Source organism: Pseudopodoces humilis, chromosome 11 (genome assembly GCF_049639895.1).
Source record: "Pseudopodoces humilis isolate 2021_Gansu_Grassland_sample_001 chromosome 11, ASM4963989v1, whole genome shotgun sequence".
Lineage (NCBI taxonomy): Eukaryota > Metazoa > Chordata > Aves > Passeriformes > Paridae > Pseudopodoces > Pseudopodoces humilis.
Window position 1 is genome coordinate 12,940,448 of NC_142210.1, and position 15,558 is coordinate 12,956,005.

The 15,558-nt window shown below is 38.4% G+C and overlaps 1 protein-coding gene across 9 annotated transcripts in view; it reads right to left on the bottom strand.

Moving 5' to 3' along the window:
• DLG1 (discs large MAGUK scaffold protein 1) overlaps window positions 1-15,558 on the bottom strand; it is a 148,995-nt gene that overhangs the window by 127,744 nt on the left and 5,693 nt on the right. For all 9 annotated transcript variants that reach the window (XM_005527087.3, XM_088061158.1, XM_005527085.3 and 6 more), the window contains exon 3: window positions 6,481-6,647. In XM_005527087.3, the coding sequence (XP_005527144.1) occupies window positions 6,481-6,647 (167 nt within the window). The remainder of the gene's footprint in view (window positions 1-6,480; window positions 6,648-15,558) is intronic.

Genomic DNA, 15,558 nt, shown 5'->3' on the forward strand with positions numbered 1-15,558 from the left:
CTGCTAAAATCAAACAAGCACATCATGTGTGCAGAGAAGGAGTTGATGTAAATAACGGGCAATACACACATACAGATACAGACATAAAGGATCAGTACAATAACAAGGAACACAACAATCAGACATAGCATATCATCAAGCTAACCAGTACTGAATCTTTGTAAATATTAAGGCAAAGAAGTATTTGAACATAGTACAGTATGTCAGGGATTTTCACCAGAACAGCTTGTTAATACAACAGGTAAGAATGACTTTGTAAAGTGAGGGTGAAGATATTTGAGTTAAAATTCAGAAACAGAAAAACAGAACTAGAGCATCCTGTACTTTAATAATGTACTCTACATATGCAGGTACCTCCTCACATGACTTCCAACTAAGATCCTGATTAACTGCTTGATGTACCATTCCATTCTGAATACAAACTGCTACTGATTAAACAAAGATTTTTTTCATTGCACTAGGAACCAGACATCCAAAATGCTTTCCTGCTGGTGGCTGGTTCTGGAGGTCTGTCCAACCCCAGCACCGCCACCGACTATCCCGGATGGGGTCCCACAAGGAACGGCTGTCCAGGGGTCTCCAGGCAGTTTCCAGCCAGGGGTAACCTTTATGAGCTCAGTCTGAGGCTTCAAGTGATCAGCTCTTTTAGATGTGATTTCAGCTCTGTGATCAGCCCAGCTCCACTCAGGTGTTATCCCAGCGGACGCGTAGACAAGACGGGAGGCCATGTAGCATTCTGCAGAGTCCTTTAATGCAGGCTTCTGTGAAGGGGGCCAGTGATGGACTTCCCCTGAACTGAGCAAAAGCTGGGGTTTTATAGGGAAGGGGAGAACTGGGAAAAGGACCAGTGGTTTAAGACCAGGGTAAAATGACCAATAGTTAACAGGGAGATAACATGGGGTCCCGAAGAAGGAAGATGTCCACGGCTTAGTCACCATAACTAAGTAGTTTTATCTTATCTTAGGGGATAGATCTCCAAGGAGGAAGCCTGTCAGAGGACTGGCCTTCCTCCACACTTTGCTCCAGACTGCATGAGCTTATCTTATTAAGAAGTTTTAAAAAGCTATCACAAATTTTAATAGGTTAAGGAGACATTACTGGTTGCTTTGTAAACAAAGATAATTCCCATATTGCAGGTGAAAATTCAGTTAGTTTAACTTTATCCCTTTTCAAAATATTCACGTTGACATATCCTGAGCAAAGTGAACACAAGCCTGCAGCAGGCCTTAACAGCAAAGAAGGCAAACAGGAGCTGCACTAACAGAAACACAGCCAGTAGTAACATAAAACTATTATTCCCCTTTGCTTGACACTTCCAGTAGGGCATCGGGAGCACCGCACTCTATTTTGGGACCCCAATACAAGGATTTTGATAACCTGGAACAAGTTCTGCAGAGGGCCATTAAGATGGTTGAGAGGATTTTCAGAAGCCTTGACCCTTTTAAAGAGAGGATGAGGATACAGGGCTTGTTTAAGCTTGGAGAAAAAATTCCGAATTTGAAATCACTGTCCAGTACCTACATTCGGGCTAGCCAGAAGACAGAGCCAAGTCCATGTTGCATGATGAAAAAACCCTAGAAACTACAAATAAATTGAAATAGAAATTTCAATTAAAAATAGGGTGAAGCTTTTGCACCATGAGGATAGTCGAGTATTGGAACAGATTGACCAGAAAAGTTTTGCATTTCCAGTTCTTGAGATTTTCAAGACTTAGCTGGTCAAAATCCTTCACAATGTAATTGACCTCATAGGTGATACTGAGCAATTTTGTAATTGCAAGATGTTTAGCAAGTTTCCTTTCCACTCTGCCTTGGCATCAAATTTTAGTTGAAATTGCAGACCTATCAGCTGTTTCTTACTTCCTCTTTTGCTTTCTTTGTATGAGAAAAGAATTTGGCAAAAGGCCCTAGAAGAGAGTGAGATAGCCAGTCTCTACATGCCAGACACTAAACACATGGGCATGTGCAGATAGTTGGGAAAACCACAGATCAGACCAAAGTCCTTCAGACATCATTACCCACTAAATACAAAGGTGTCCTCATCCAACTGTATGAGACTCCAGATTGAGTTCCATGTCCTAAAGCAAAAGATTTCCTTTGAGACATTGTTCAGTGGGGTTTTTTTCAACACCTAAAATCAAATTATTGTGGCTGCTTTTAAATTCAAGTTAAACAGCAAGCATCTTAACTTCTCTAGTTTAAAACAATTAAAATACTAAAACATATCCTACAGATTTAAAGATAAAAAGGAACGTCACAGGACTATTTCCTTAGCAATACACTACTCAATTAGGTCAGAGATTTCTTCCAGTGATTGGAGTTTCACCGCCTATTTGTCAAACACCAAGTGTCGCACCTACAGATGGCAGCACAGATCACAGAAGCAGCTCCGAGGCGCTCTGCTCTCACACAGTGCCCAGATCCTCTTTCACATTTGCTCGCTTTGCCAGGCACACTAGAGCTCAGTATTTAATGTACACAAGGAGAGGTATGAACTGTTCATCCTTTTCAGATTGCATACATTTGTTTTTTTAAACTAGTAGTGAAAGGATTAATATTCCTTTCCTGCTTTATCACCGTCTTGAATCACTCCCTCTTTTTCAGTGGTTTTTTTCCCCCCCATTATTTTGTACTGGAGATTGAAACAAATAAAACTGTATTTCCTGGAACATTATTTAACAGAGCATGGAAAATAAAACAGATTGCTGGGAGCAGGAAAACTTGCAATCTGTATCTCTTTCTCTAATACACAACCTATGGGGATTTCAAATTCCAGTCTTTGGATTCAGGAGCAGGAAGGAAAAAACAGAAATAGGCTACGTGCCATGAGAAGTCCTAAGGCAACCTAAGCTTGTATACCGCTATTCTATGTATATACACAAGCACACACTGCTAAAAAGTCATTCCCAAAGTCAGCTGTGTAGAAAGTTCTTGTAATTCAATCCTTAATCTCTTTAGGAGCATTATATTCCCACTCTCAAGCAACTCTCACATATACCATCAAAGTGTCAGCTGGAAGAATATTCATTTGGCCCACAGTAGCTACAGAAAGAAAAAAAAATACCGGCAAGGTAAAAGAAACAGGGTTGAAATACATTATTTCAAAGGCTAACAATATCCTAGCAAGAAAAAAAACATTCCATCCCTAACACCTGCAGACTCACCAGCCTGGCAAGACACAGAATAGAGTTAAAATAATCTTGAAGTGCATACAGCACACCAATCTGCTTGTGTCTGGCTAATGAATTAACACTGAACTGGACAGCAGCCTTGAAAGTTTGAAAAGTGAAAATTTATTTTTAAAAGGCTAGCTATGAACAAAATCAGATATACTAAACCCAAGTCCTCCCCAGTCTCTAGTAAATTTCAGCAAGCAAAACAAATCACTCAATTAAGCACATGCTGACTGGAATTATTATGCCCTTGGGTTTATTAAAACCAAATATAAAATAATTTTTTTTAATATCCTAAGTAGTTAAAAAAAAGTATTACTGGAACCAAAAAGCATTAAGCATTAAAACATAAATTTTCACATACTATACACAGCAAGTATGTGGAATATAAACTGTGAATACATGAGAATTTCTCCTCGTAACTTTTATTAAATTTTAAAATATTGAGGGAAAAGTTTTGCCTAGCAGTTATATAAAGAAAAGAAAGCAAACTCTAGTCATTGAAGAAAAAAGAATTAAGGTAAATAAAAATGTACAAGATTATTTGTTTATGTAACAATTTTCATATATGTTTGAAAGCTAAACTAAGACATTCAGGTACACTGAAACCAACACCAAACCAATACCATTTTTCAAATTTGTTCACCTTCCAACTTAACATGGAAACAGTATTCTAACTAATGAAATACAAGGTAACATTTCCTGTAAGTGACAGACTGGAGAAAAGCTTGCTTTCAGTTTCACATGAACTGGGATCAACACCAATATATGCAGCTACGTTTTTGAATACTGGAAGTAAATCTAAAACCTGATCTTCATATACTGAAGGTCAAACAATTGTGATTTTCACATGATACGCAAGACAAAAAACATGAAGGAAGACAGGTAGCTCTGTCATAAATGTTCAAATCCAGGCCACTTAGAAAAATACCAAAGTAAACCACACCATATCAGGTTCTGTTAGGTAACACTAGTATGGCCACCAGGCTGTACTGGTGAAGCAAACAGTGCAGCTGAGAACAGACACATCTCTTGTGAGCTCTCCCAAATCAGGCAATTCTTCCTTTCAATGCATTCATGACCTTGCCATGATAAGGTGCCTGTTGTCATTGGTGCAGTGTCAAGGACAGTGCCTTTTTATTCCTGGCAGTTCAATTGCACATGAGAAAAAAAACTAAAGATGAAACTTTGTAATTAAGTCATACCTTCATCTACAACAGTTTAGAAAGATACAAGGACAGCACTACATTTGTATAGTGCTAGAAACAGTTGCTGCAGGGGGCTGGGAGAGAATAATAAAGCACACAAAAATAACACAAAGCCTAGATTTAACATCACACACTATTCCCCACTTCAGACATCCGTTTCTCCTATAGGAGAGGCAAAAAACATCCTACAGTGGCAACATTTTAGGACAAATCTCATAGCAGCAAATATGTGCTTCAAGTCCAGGCTGCTAGAATTTGGAATATATTTACTAATAACAATCGTTTGTTAGGGACACGAATCCTCAATTCCATTACACTGTTCCTAGATGCTTTACAGGAATGAAAAAAAAAAAAAAACAAAACCAAAACATTTAAGGTCTTTAAGACCATTTTGCTGCCTCAACAGACCTTCGGTAAGGGAGACTGGCCATGTACTGTGCTATTCTGGTACTCAGGAAAATATTTAAAATGCTTTTGTAAGTCTATTTCTATAGTGTAAGTCTAGCACATCTTGTATAAGAGCAAAATATTATCTTTTTCACATTCTATAAATACAGGAAACTTCTCTTTCCCAGTTAAGTGTTCAATTCTTTCAAGCAGCACCAAACCTTCCTAATCTTCACTTCTTTCCAGACTTCAGATCCTCCATGTCAACCTCTTCTAAGCACTGAAACTTAACATCATCTTCACACCACAGTACCTAAAATTTGACAGTCTCTCCAGCAAAGCCTTATGCAGATCAAGTGGAACAGAAGAGTTTTACACCATACTTATGTCAATAACGTGTTCTTTTCATCTATTACCATGCCATGGTTGACTCACCTGAAGATTCAAAAATTACCTAAACCTTTTCTGAGAAACCAATTGTTAACTATTCAACTACTATTAGTTTAGTCAAAATGTAGGACTTTAATTACTTGATTAATTACTTCAACTGCCCAAGGCTTCATTCTAGTTTTAGGTGGTGAAGCAGCAACATACCTTTCTCTTCCCATGGTTCAATTTCTAATTTAATCAGAATGTTTCTACTAATAACCCAAACTAGGATTTTTTTGAGAAACTTTACCTGATATATTATCTCAAAAGACAGCCTGTCAAACTATGCCAAAAGTTCTACTCAAGTCAGAATTTATCCCATTTATGGTTTCTTCCTACCACAAGAATTACTACCACAGTAGAATGAAAATGACAAAATTGTCATCAATAACTATGACAGCTATTATTTGGTTTATTTATGACTTTCAAGGAGCTACCAAAACTCTGTAGAATCATTCCCTGTACCAATTAAACCTAAATCCCCCCTCTCTTGTCTCTTATGTATTCCGTTAAAAGGTTCCTGAGCTTCCCTACAGGCTACAAAACTGGACCTTGGGCTGGTGTCTCCCAGTGCTCCTCCTGAGCTCTACAATCATTTCATGACAATGGATCAGCAAAGCACACTGCCTTCAGTTACTGAGACATTCAGACACTTTCTCCAGTTTCCACAGCACACTTTGAACTAGGTTCACCTCTCTGGGGACAAATAAAAGCTCTGATGTGAAAATATTCAAGCAACATTTTAAGTTTAAAATGAGCAGGGAGATTCTGTTCTATTGAAAAATGTAAATCAATGTGCATTTTCCTGATCAGTTTTCTCACCACTCACTAGTGACAACTGGCTGCATATAGTTTTCAAAGACAAGTCCTTCCAGAGCATAGAGAAGTAACAGAGAATTTCTTATGAGCAGACTGAAAAGGTTACTAGTCAGAAAGACACAGCCTCAAATTACCCAAATAATTAATGAAGTAATGACTCAAGAGTCACAAGTATGGATGAGTGTAAAGCATACTAAACCTGTCAGCGAGGTTCCAAAATCAAAGCATAAATCCAATTTAATGGTCACTTAATGGTACATTTGACAAACAAGTTTATAAATTTTTGACTAAGCAAAATGCATACATGTTATTAAACATTTCAATAATTAAATCCCCTATGACTATTGATTTTAATAATGTACATTTTCTTTGAAAATTAATATTTTATAAAATGAAGGAAACTTCAAGAACAATGTTGAGCTAATAGTCTCAACAAGAAAAATAGAACAGATTTCTTTATCATACCTCTCCACTGGGGCTAAGGCTGCTTGGCAATGTTTCTGATGTCACTGTTGTGCTTGGAAGGCTGGAGAAGTCCCAGGTATTCACAGGCTGTATTGGTTCAGATGGCTGAGAGTGATCAATGCATTTTGGATTGTCCAATAAGGTCACTTCATAAAATTCTTGAATATCTAAACGTGTAAAAAAATTGAGGTTAGGCTTGCTAGTTACTCTAACATTCTCATTTTGACTATATCTTCTCCTGCAAAACAAATTAGATACGTCTTCATCTGTTGTGGGTAAATTTGTAGGGATCTCCACGATCACATGAACCTCCCCCAGCACACACACAGCTCACTCTGTGTCCCAGAGTCTCCGTGTCCCCACTCACTCTGGGCTTCTGCCACCTCCTCCAGGAGCCCAAGCTGCAGCAGGAACAGCTTCTGCACATGAAAAAACTTCAGTGGAATAGTGGAAGGGATGGGTGTCTATGTTTCAAGTTCTGGTATACATTATTTCAACTAATGGAGCCTTTGGTTAGCTGAAATCTACTGCTCAAGGGCAGTATTAGGAGGTCTATTTTGCACATTTCAATTAAATTACCACGGAAATAGAAGTATACTGATGAAATCAGCAAGAGAGAGAGAGAGAGAAGATGCAACAAGTTAGGAAAGGGAAAATTGATTAGGATAGGCCATCATTTGCTTTTTCAGTCTAAGTACCAGAAATAGGATGAAACTTAACAGTATGAATTACCAGTCATAGTTATGAACTAATTAACAGATTTTTCTATAACCCTGAACACTCAGCTGGAAACTTCTGGGAAACAAAAGTTTGGCTATATTACATTATTTATTGACATCCTACTCACTCCATGAAGCATCAATAAAAATAACAATACAAAGAAGCACCAAAGATGTTCCTATGAAGTACAGGTGTGTCCAACTGGCTACCACAACTGCAATCATATCCATAAACACACACATTTAAAAAAAAATTAAAAAAATCAGAGACTGCATAGGCTAAGGGAAGGGCGAACAAATGAAGAAGTTGTCCTGTAAAGCTTTTAGTCTCTTATTCAAAGTAAAAAATCTGCTAAACAGATCTGCAAACTCTCGATTTTTAATTGCACCAACTTCATAGAAGATAAACATACAGGCACAGTAAGCCATAGGAAATAGGAGCCAGCCATGAGTAAGGAGTCTAAGCTGCAGTTTTGTAGCTTTCCAGCAACAGTCCAGAATAACCAACTCCGTTATAGAGTGCCCCCACTAAAGAAAGACCACAAAACCAAGAGTTGCAACTACTGTTGCTGGCATGCCAATCTTATGCGTTCTTTTAGACATTACACTTCTGCTCTCTACCAGTTCAGAAAACTGAAATTCTCAAATTCCGTTTGTATCTTCCCTCTGAGCAAGAGTCAGATTCCTACCAACAGCTTACATTAATTTTTAAAGTTATACTTGCTCTTAGTGCTGTTGATTGGAAGAAATAGCAGTGAGGGTTGCAGAAGACGTTAAGTGACCTAGATATAGAGGAGCAAAGCAGCCTAAGAGATACAAATTGCCTTTAAATCTATCTTTCACATTAGCTCCCTCAGTTGCAAATTTGTCTTCTAGCTGCATTAACATCAATACATCAATCAAGCACACCCAGTAAATTTCCCCCCCCCCCCAACAGAGAGTACTTTGTGTATTAAAATAGGCAGTGGTTTAAGTTGATTCTATAGCTGCAATCCATAGCAACCAAACCAGGAAGATCACTACATTATTTATGGGAAGGGGTTATTTGTGCAACTGTTTTGCAGCAGAAATCTAGGACACTGATTTTCAATTCTGCTACTATTCTTTTAAGTCCCTGCCAGCGGAGGTAGCCATTTATTCCTCCTGCAGAACTCGCGTTCCAAAACGCACGGCATTTCCCATATCTCACCTCCACTTCTCTATGGAGGACACCACAATAGACTCACTATTGAAAGATGGCAAGACAAGGGATTAGTTTCTATTTATTCTGGACTTTCTCCAAATCCTCAAAGTTTCTAGAAACTTGGTGTCTATATGATCATATCTACCTTCTAAAAAAAAAAAAACAGTTTCCATTTTTACTACTCAGAATGCAAACATTAAGTATGTACAAGTATAGGCAAGCCACCTAGGAGCCCCAAGCACATTAGGTCCACAAGAATAAAAGTTGACAATTACACTTCCATAAATCCAGAAATCTAGACCATACTAAATTAAACTAAAAATTCCTTCTTCTTGTCTAAAGCTATATATCAGCTCACAAAAATATTTCAACACATTAACACACTTGAACATGTACTGAACACATGTTAATGATGTGAGGATGCATTAGCATATGAAAAGTTTTAACATTTTCCTAATTATTACAGATAGCAGGTAGTAAAACACTAAGTTTTAGATGCATTTATGGTCAGATTCCCTCTTCAAACTATGATGTGCTATTTTTATATTATAGCATTTTTCTCACATATTAATTCAAATGAGATTCTATCTCAAACTAAGTTACAGAAAACTGATTCAGAGCAGGTATCACACAACACTAAAAGAAAACACGGATGGGGAACGTTCAGAAACTAGAGGGGAACATTAAAAGAACAGCTGAAACTAGAAAAATAGGAGCACAGAGTTTTAGGAATCCAAAGTGACAAAAAGTGATGAATGGTAGGCAACAAAGAAAACCATCCTGGAATTTGGTCTGCCTACAAGTAAAAACACATTAAGTGGGCAAATCAGAAATATGTTTGGCAGCACAAAGAATAAAAGTCTATACAAAGCAAGTGACACACCACCATGCAATGGAGGACTTCTATGAAAATTTTATTTCTTAGCCTATTAGTAGTGTGAAAAGCTAAGGAATGGTGACAAACTGGGGATTTTTACTCTAAAAGAAATTTGCTGGTGTATTGTCCACCCCTTCTCATATTCTCCACTCATCTCAGTTTTGTTCTTTGAACAGACTTGTTCACCAGTAACATGATACGCCAGAAGCTAAAACTGCTCACTTTTAAAGCAAACAAGTTATCTGCCAAATACAAACTGAAACTTAAATCCACTTTACAAGGGAGATCCAGCTTCACTAAAAACCACAACACAGTAATTAAAAGAACAGCAGAACTGCAGAAACAAATTCTTTTATTTCTTGAAGTATATTTGAGGGCACTTCCAGAGACTACATCAATTCTGTCTAAAGAATCTGTCTCCAAGGACAAGGATTCCAACCAGCAATATGACACCACTCTGCAAGATCAATTTCTTCCCTGCTCCTTAGAAATCAAACATAAGGCCTCTGCTTATCATTTGTACTGGTATGTGCAGTGCCTGATACTTTTTGCTATTTATTCAGTGGTGAATATTTGTAATCAGGATAACTTAAGATCAGTGCATATTCTAAAAAATCTCATTGTGTTCACTTACACATGAACTTTTCAATAACTGTAACTTTGCAAGTGAAAGATGGGATACCTAAACCAGCATTTTTTTAAGGGAATGGTATAACCCCACATACAAGGTGTTGGCATTACTCATAATAGGCCGTGGGTTCTGTGTTAAGTGAATTACCAGGCCTCTGCACTTGTCCTGGCCTGCCCAGAGCTTTGTTTTAGCTTGTCCATCTCTACCACAAACTATCTAAAGACCAGGTGACTCGTCTAACTCGCACAGCTTTTACTTAGCTTCAGACAACTGTGTGACCTAACACCTATTTCTATAAATATTTTATATATAACACACAAATATTTGCTACATATATTCTGTAAGTAGTATACACAAATATATGTGAAATCATTCAGTGTTACATCACACAACTGTCCAAAGCTAACTAAAAGCTGTACATAAATAGAAGTACACACAAACACAGACTGAATTACAAATTTACACTTGTGTGTAACAGCTAATATATACCTATAAAAAAAGGTTATTCTCTAGGGAATGGATTACCTATGACCCCAGAACAAAATGCTGCATAAAAGAGCAAAAGCATAGCATGAAGACAAAGACACAGGATGGCATCAGAGGCCTTAAGTCTACAAACAACTCAGCAACTGCTAACTCCTGGTTAAAGGAAGCCAACCTTGAGAACAGGGCAAAAAAAGTTCAGGGGTAACAGAAAAAAGAACATCCAGCATATATAAAATACACAGTATATACATGAAATTCAAATGCAACTGCAAAGTAGAGAAAAAAGAGTGAAGCATAGACTATGTCAGCAAACAATAACCTCAATAAAACGTAACTGTGAGGAGAAAGAAACAGTCAACACTGCACACCTCCATGAGAAAGATTCCCTTTACTCAGTCCCCCACGCCCTATTCTTTTCTGACCATCTTTCAATATGTCCTGGTTTTCAAACAAGCATCAAGCAACTCCATGAAATTTTTTTACATGATGTTGGTTTCAGACTTCTGACACTGAACCTTTGTATTATGGTATAGAGGGAACCAATTAAATTTCCTCGGCATTTACTATTTCCCTGAAACAAGGCTGTAGTTAAGGTGAGTCTCCGTCTCAAAGTAACAAGCAATAGGGCAAGAGGAAATAACCTCAGCCATGTCAGGGGAGGTGTAGATTGGAAATGATGAAAAATTTCTTCTCTGAAAGGGTTGTCAAGCATTGGACAGGCTGTCCAGGGGAATGGTTGAGTCCCAAGGGGTGTTTAAAAGACCTTTTGGTATGGTGCTCAGGGATATGGTTTAATGGTGGACTTGGCAGCGCTGTGTTAAAGGTTGGACTCAATGATCGTAAAGGTCCTTTGCAACATAAATGATTCTGTGGTTTATTCTTTTTTAAACTGAATGCATTCCTCTAATGATCACAGAAACATACTGGTTTTGGGCTTTGCATTTTTGCACTTTAAGCATCTTGACCATTCATGGGTTAGAGATGGTTTTTCTTAAATAAATGCCAGGAAATTCCACACAAGCTTAGCATTTCATGAACTTAAACAGTAACACATTTACTACAACAGACTGCTTTGGACACTGTCCATGTAAACCAGTGAATTGTCGTCCTTACTTCACACACTAAGGTATAAACTGCTTCCACAATATATGTGAATTTAACAATCCCATTTGTGTATGCTGTATTAACTGTATCCCCATCTGAAGGTTTTTAGTTTTAATGTAGTTAACAGCTTTGCATACGAGCAAGAATTAATTTAGGAAGTTCATGTTTCTTTTCTGTTTGTTCATGATTTTCTAAAATCTGAATTCATGCTTTGCATTCTAAAATGCAAAGGGGGAGGGTTTACCTGCTGGCAATTCTAATGCTGTCTGTCTAATGCAGCCCAGGAGACTGTTCACCACCTTTGCCCCACGGCACACTGAAAGTTCATGGTCAAGGACCCCCACATCTCTTCTTGCAGCACTGCTTTCCACCTGGGTGACACACAGTATGTATTGGTACATAGGACTGTTCCTCCTCAGGTACTGAACTCTACATTTCTACCTGTTGAACTCCATGAGGTTCCTGTCAGCCCATCTCCTCAGCTTGTCAAGATCCTTGCGCATGGCAGCATGGCCAGGATTTACACGCTTCAGCTACTCAGTTAATCCTGCACTCAACAGGTGTTCCTTTTCTGACAGATCTTCAACAGCAGAACAAACCAATTTCAGCCAAAGCCACCAAGCCAGCAAAGCACTAGATAACTTTGCATCACCATAGAGACTTTACCACACAAAGCTCTTCAATACCAGCTTTGTTCAGGAGAACCTCTCAGAGCCACCACTCTCCCTCAGACCTACAAGCAACCAAGGAGCTTATGAATTCCATCAGAAATTGACCTATTTCAGTTTAGTCCATGTAAGCAATTCCTTCGTCATCTCTCATTGGTCTGCCTCTTCTCAGACATTTGTTCATCTAAATGGAGCACATGCAAATGTGTGTTTTCATCATGTTACCCATATTTGAAAAAACAGGTTTGTTAAGAATTTGACTGCCTGTGGGCTGTCCAGGAAAAGGCCATCCCATTATAAATTAAGTACTTATCTAAATCGAGGAGGGGAGGGAAAGACAACTTTATTTCTTAGGGCTTCCTGCCAAAGCACTTGAAAATTTAAGTCTTAAAACTACTAGAAAGAAAACGAAGGTCAACACGCTATTTCAGTTCAGAGCAATTTGAGATAAATGGTATCTGCCAAATTCTTAACAGCCCAACACAATGAATGTATAGACAAAACAGAGTCATGATCACTGTCAGAACAGGCAAAAGAGTCTGCCAACACCACAGATTTCCATTCTTCAGTCATAAAGCAACTCCTACTAACTCCAAGGAAGACTTAATCATGCATGCTTACTACATCTGCTATGTCAAGCTAAGAATATCCATTTAATACAAGTAAAGCACAACTCGAAAAGTGCATGATTAGTGATCAGCAAAAAAATACAAAGACCAAGAAAAGCTTCTTGTCCGTTTACCATGCCAATGACCACAGTTAAGTAAGCATTCTCTTTGTGTATTTAATGGTTGTGTTGTCATGGTGTGTGTGTGTCTGATCGAAAATAAATGTTTGCATTTGTACTATGAGAAGTGAAAACCAGCCTCATCACAACTCCTTTAAAGCCCGTTTCAGGGCTAGCTGTTTGGGGATCTATTTCTTCTTTAAAACTGCTGCACACAATAAAGACTTCTTAAAAATTTAAGAAGCAACTCATGGTGCAGCTTTCTGACTACACGTTCTGTTCTACAAGATCCTTTGCCGCAAGCTACAGCATCCAGCTACTGATCCCCAGCTCTTGCACCAGCTTCAATAACTGTGTTCTACCCTTTGAACATCCTTTCTGCACACACTTCTTTGCTTAACTCAAATTCCAGATGTTATTTTCTACTTTTTACTTCCAGTTCTCATTAACTGGTGCTTAATCTAATTGTTTTTATTCCTCTAGCTGCTTCTTACACTCAGATAAATCCAACTTCTTACCAGCCAGACCATTTACACTTTCCAAACTATTCATTCATATTTTTGTCTTTGCTTACTAATCCCTCCTTCACCATATCTTCACAGAATCAATTAGGCTGGTAAAAAGAACTCTGAGATCAAGTCCAATCTATGACCTAACACCAGCATGTCAACTATACCATGTGTCACATCCAGTCTTCCCTTAAAAAATGCTTCACATTGTATCTATCTAGTTTTCCTTCAGAAACCCACAGGGTCTTCTATGTCCAGAATGAAGGTACGAAAAACTGTCACACACAGATGAAAATTGATGCAATATTCTGCTGTCTAAACTTTCTGATTTAATATTGCCTCATGCACACTTAATCATCAGCCTAAGCCTAAAGAACCCCCCCAAGAACTTCCCAAACCCCCCCCAATCAACGACAAGCCTCCAAACTAAAAATGAACTCCCAGCTATCCACCCTCCCCAAATATCTTAACACCAGTAGCAAACCAGCAGCCACTACAACAATGTAGTTGTAGAGTAACGTTTTCTTAAAAGGATGCATTTACTACTGTCTTCAGTGGCAACAAAAACCTTACTATTAAGTCTTATATGTAGTATATCCCCTAGATAATGTCAGTATAAAGGACTGATGATGTTTCTCACCAGACAAATGCATTCAAAAAATCAAACTAGTTTTGGTATGAGCTCACTTAACCCTCCAAGTTGAGCTTCCATACAGGTGCATAGCTTTGCTTAGATGAGACAGCACAAGCATTGTTTTCTTCTACCTACAGGAAACTCAGGCTCCAAGGTAATTATGTGGCAGCGATGGCAACACAAGGCCAGGTGTGACACAGAGTAGCATCTCCTCCAGCACTAACACTTGTGCGTCTCCTGCAGCCAAATTTTAACACAAGTTTCTGGAAACCACCGAAAGTTGCACTGTTTTTACTAACACTCTCTCCTTGCTGCTTCTCTTAGGCTTTTTCATTTCAAGCCAAAATAAGTCAGCTGTTTTGAGGGCATGGCTGGGAAGATACACATGACAAGACTCCTATAAAAGCTTTACCAAAGAGCTTTATAGCTTCCCCTAACTTGGGGAAAGAACATGAAGCTAAGGAGGTTATTCTAGTGTCAGCCCTACACCTTCTGCAGTCTCTTAACAATCTTGCAAATTTGGCCTAGTTATAATTCAGGAAACCATCTGTGCCAGGAGACTCCTAGTCAGCTGCTACAGTTCAGTTTCTTTGAAGATTCCTTCCCCCTGCACCAAAACAAGCTCCATCTCTCAAAGTACAGGGAAACCAGATGCACAGGGGGCACATGGCATTCCAGCTGCAGAGCTGAACTAGATGTTCTGCCCTTGCTGCTAGGACCACCATGGAAGCAGGACTAAGATCAGTATAAATATCCTCTCTCACGCTTTCCCCCCTTCTTCTACACTGTACCCAGCACTGAAGTAAATGTTGAGGGAGATTAGGAGCAAATCCAGGAACATAGACAAAACCATGGGAGGATATAGGCAGCACACCTAGGGAAAAGAGGTGAAAGAACTTGGGAAATAAAGCAAGGACAGGCCAGAGGGCAAACTTTCCCAGAACCTGGAAACTACACCAATTATTCAAAATTTCTACTGTCTTTTTAGCCCCTGAATGAGTAGCAGATTTATTGACAAGGTTTTTTGTCAGCAGATCCCTTTCAATGGTAACCCTGGGAAGAGAATACTGCAATTGATATATTCTACAGTGCAGCTATTCAACACTGAATACACAGTCAGTGAAATACCACAAGGATAAACTTTTGCCACAATACTATTTATCTGCATACCAGTAGCTACTCAACTTACTACTTACTTGCTATTTTAGGCTACCAAAAGCAGCACCTAATCCCAAAAATTCAATACATTGCCCTGTCACACACACAATACAGGGTGGAAAACACTTCAAAAAGCAAGCTAGCTATCAAACTGCATTACATACAAAATAGTAAGTAATTATTTAAAAAAAAAAAAAAGGAGCAATGAGATTATTTCACTTATTATTAGGTTCCTTAAAGAGTAAGACATGAAGTTCTTCCAAAGACTGGGACATTCAGACAAACAGCACAGCAGAAACATACTAACAACTGAATTAACATTCCAATCATCTGGACACCAACTAAAATATTTATCCTCCCTCCATCTGGATGAAAGTAATCA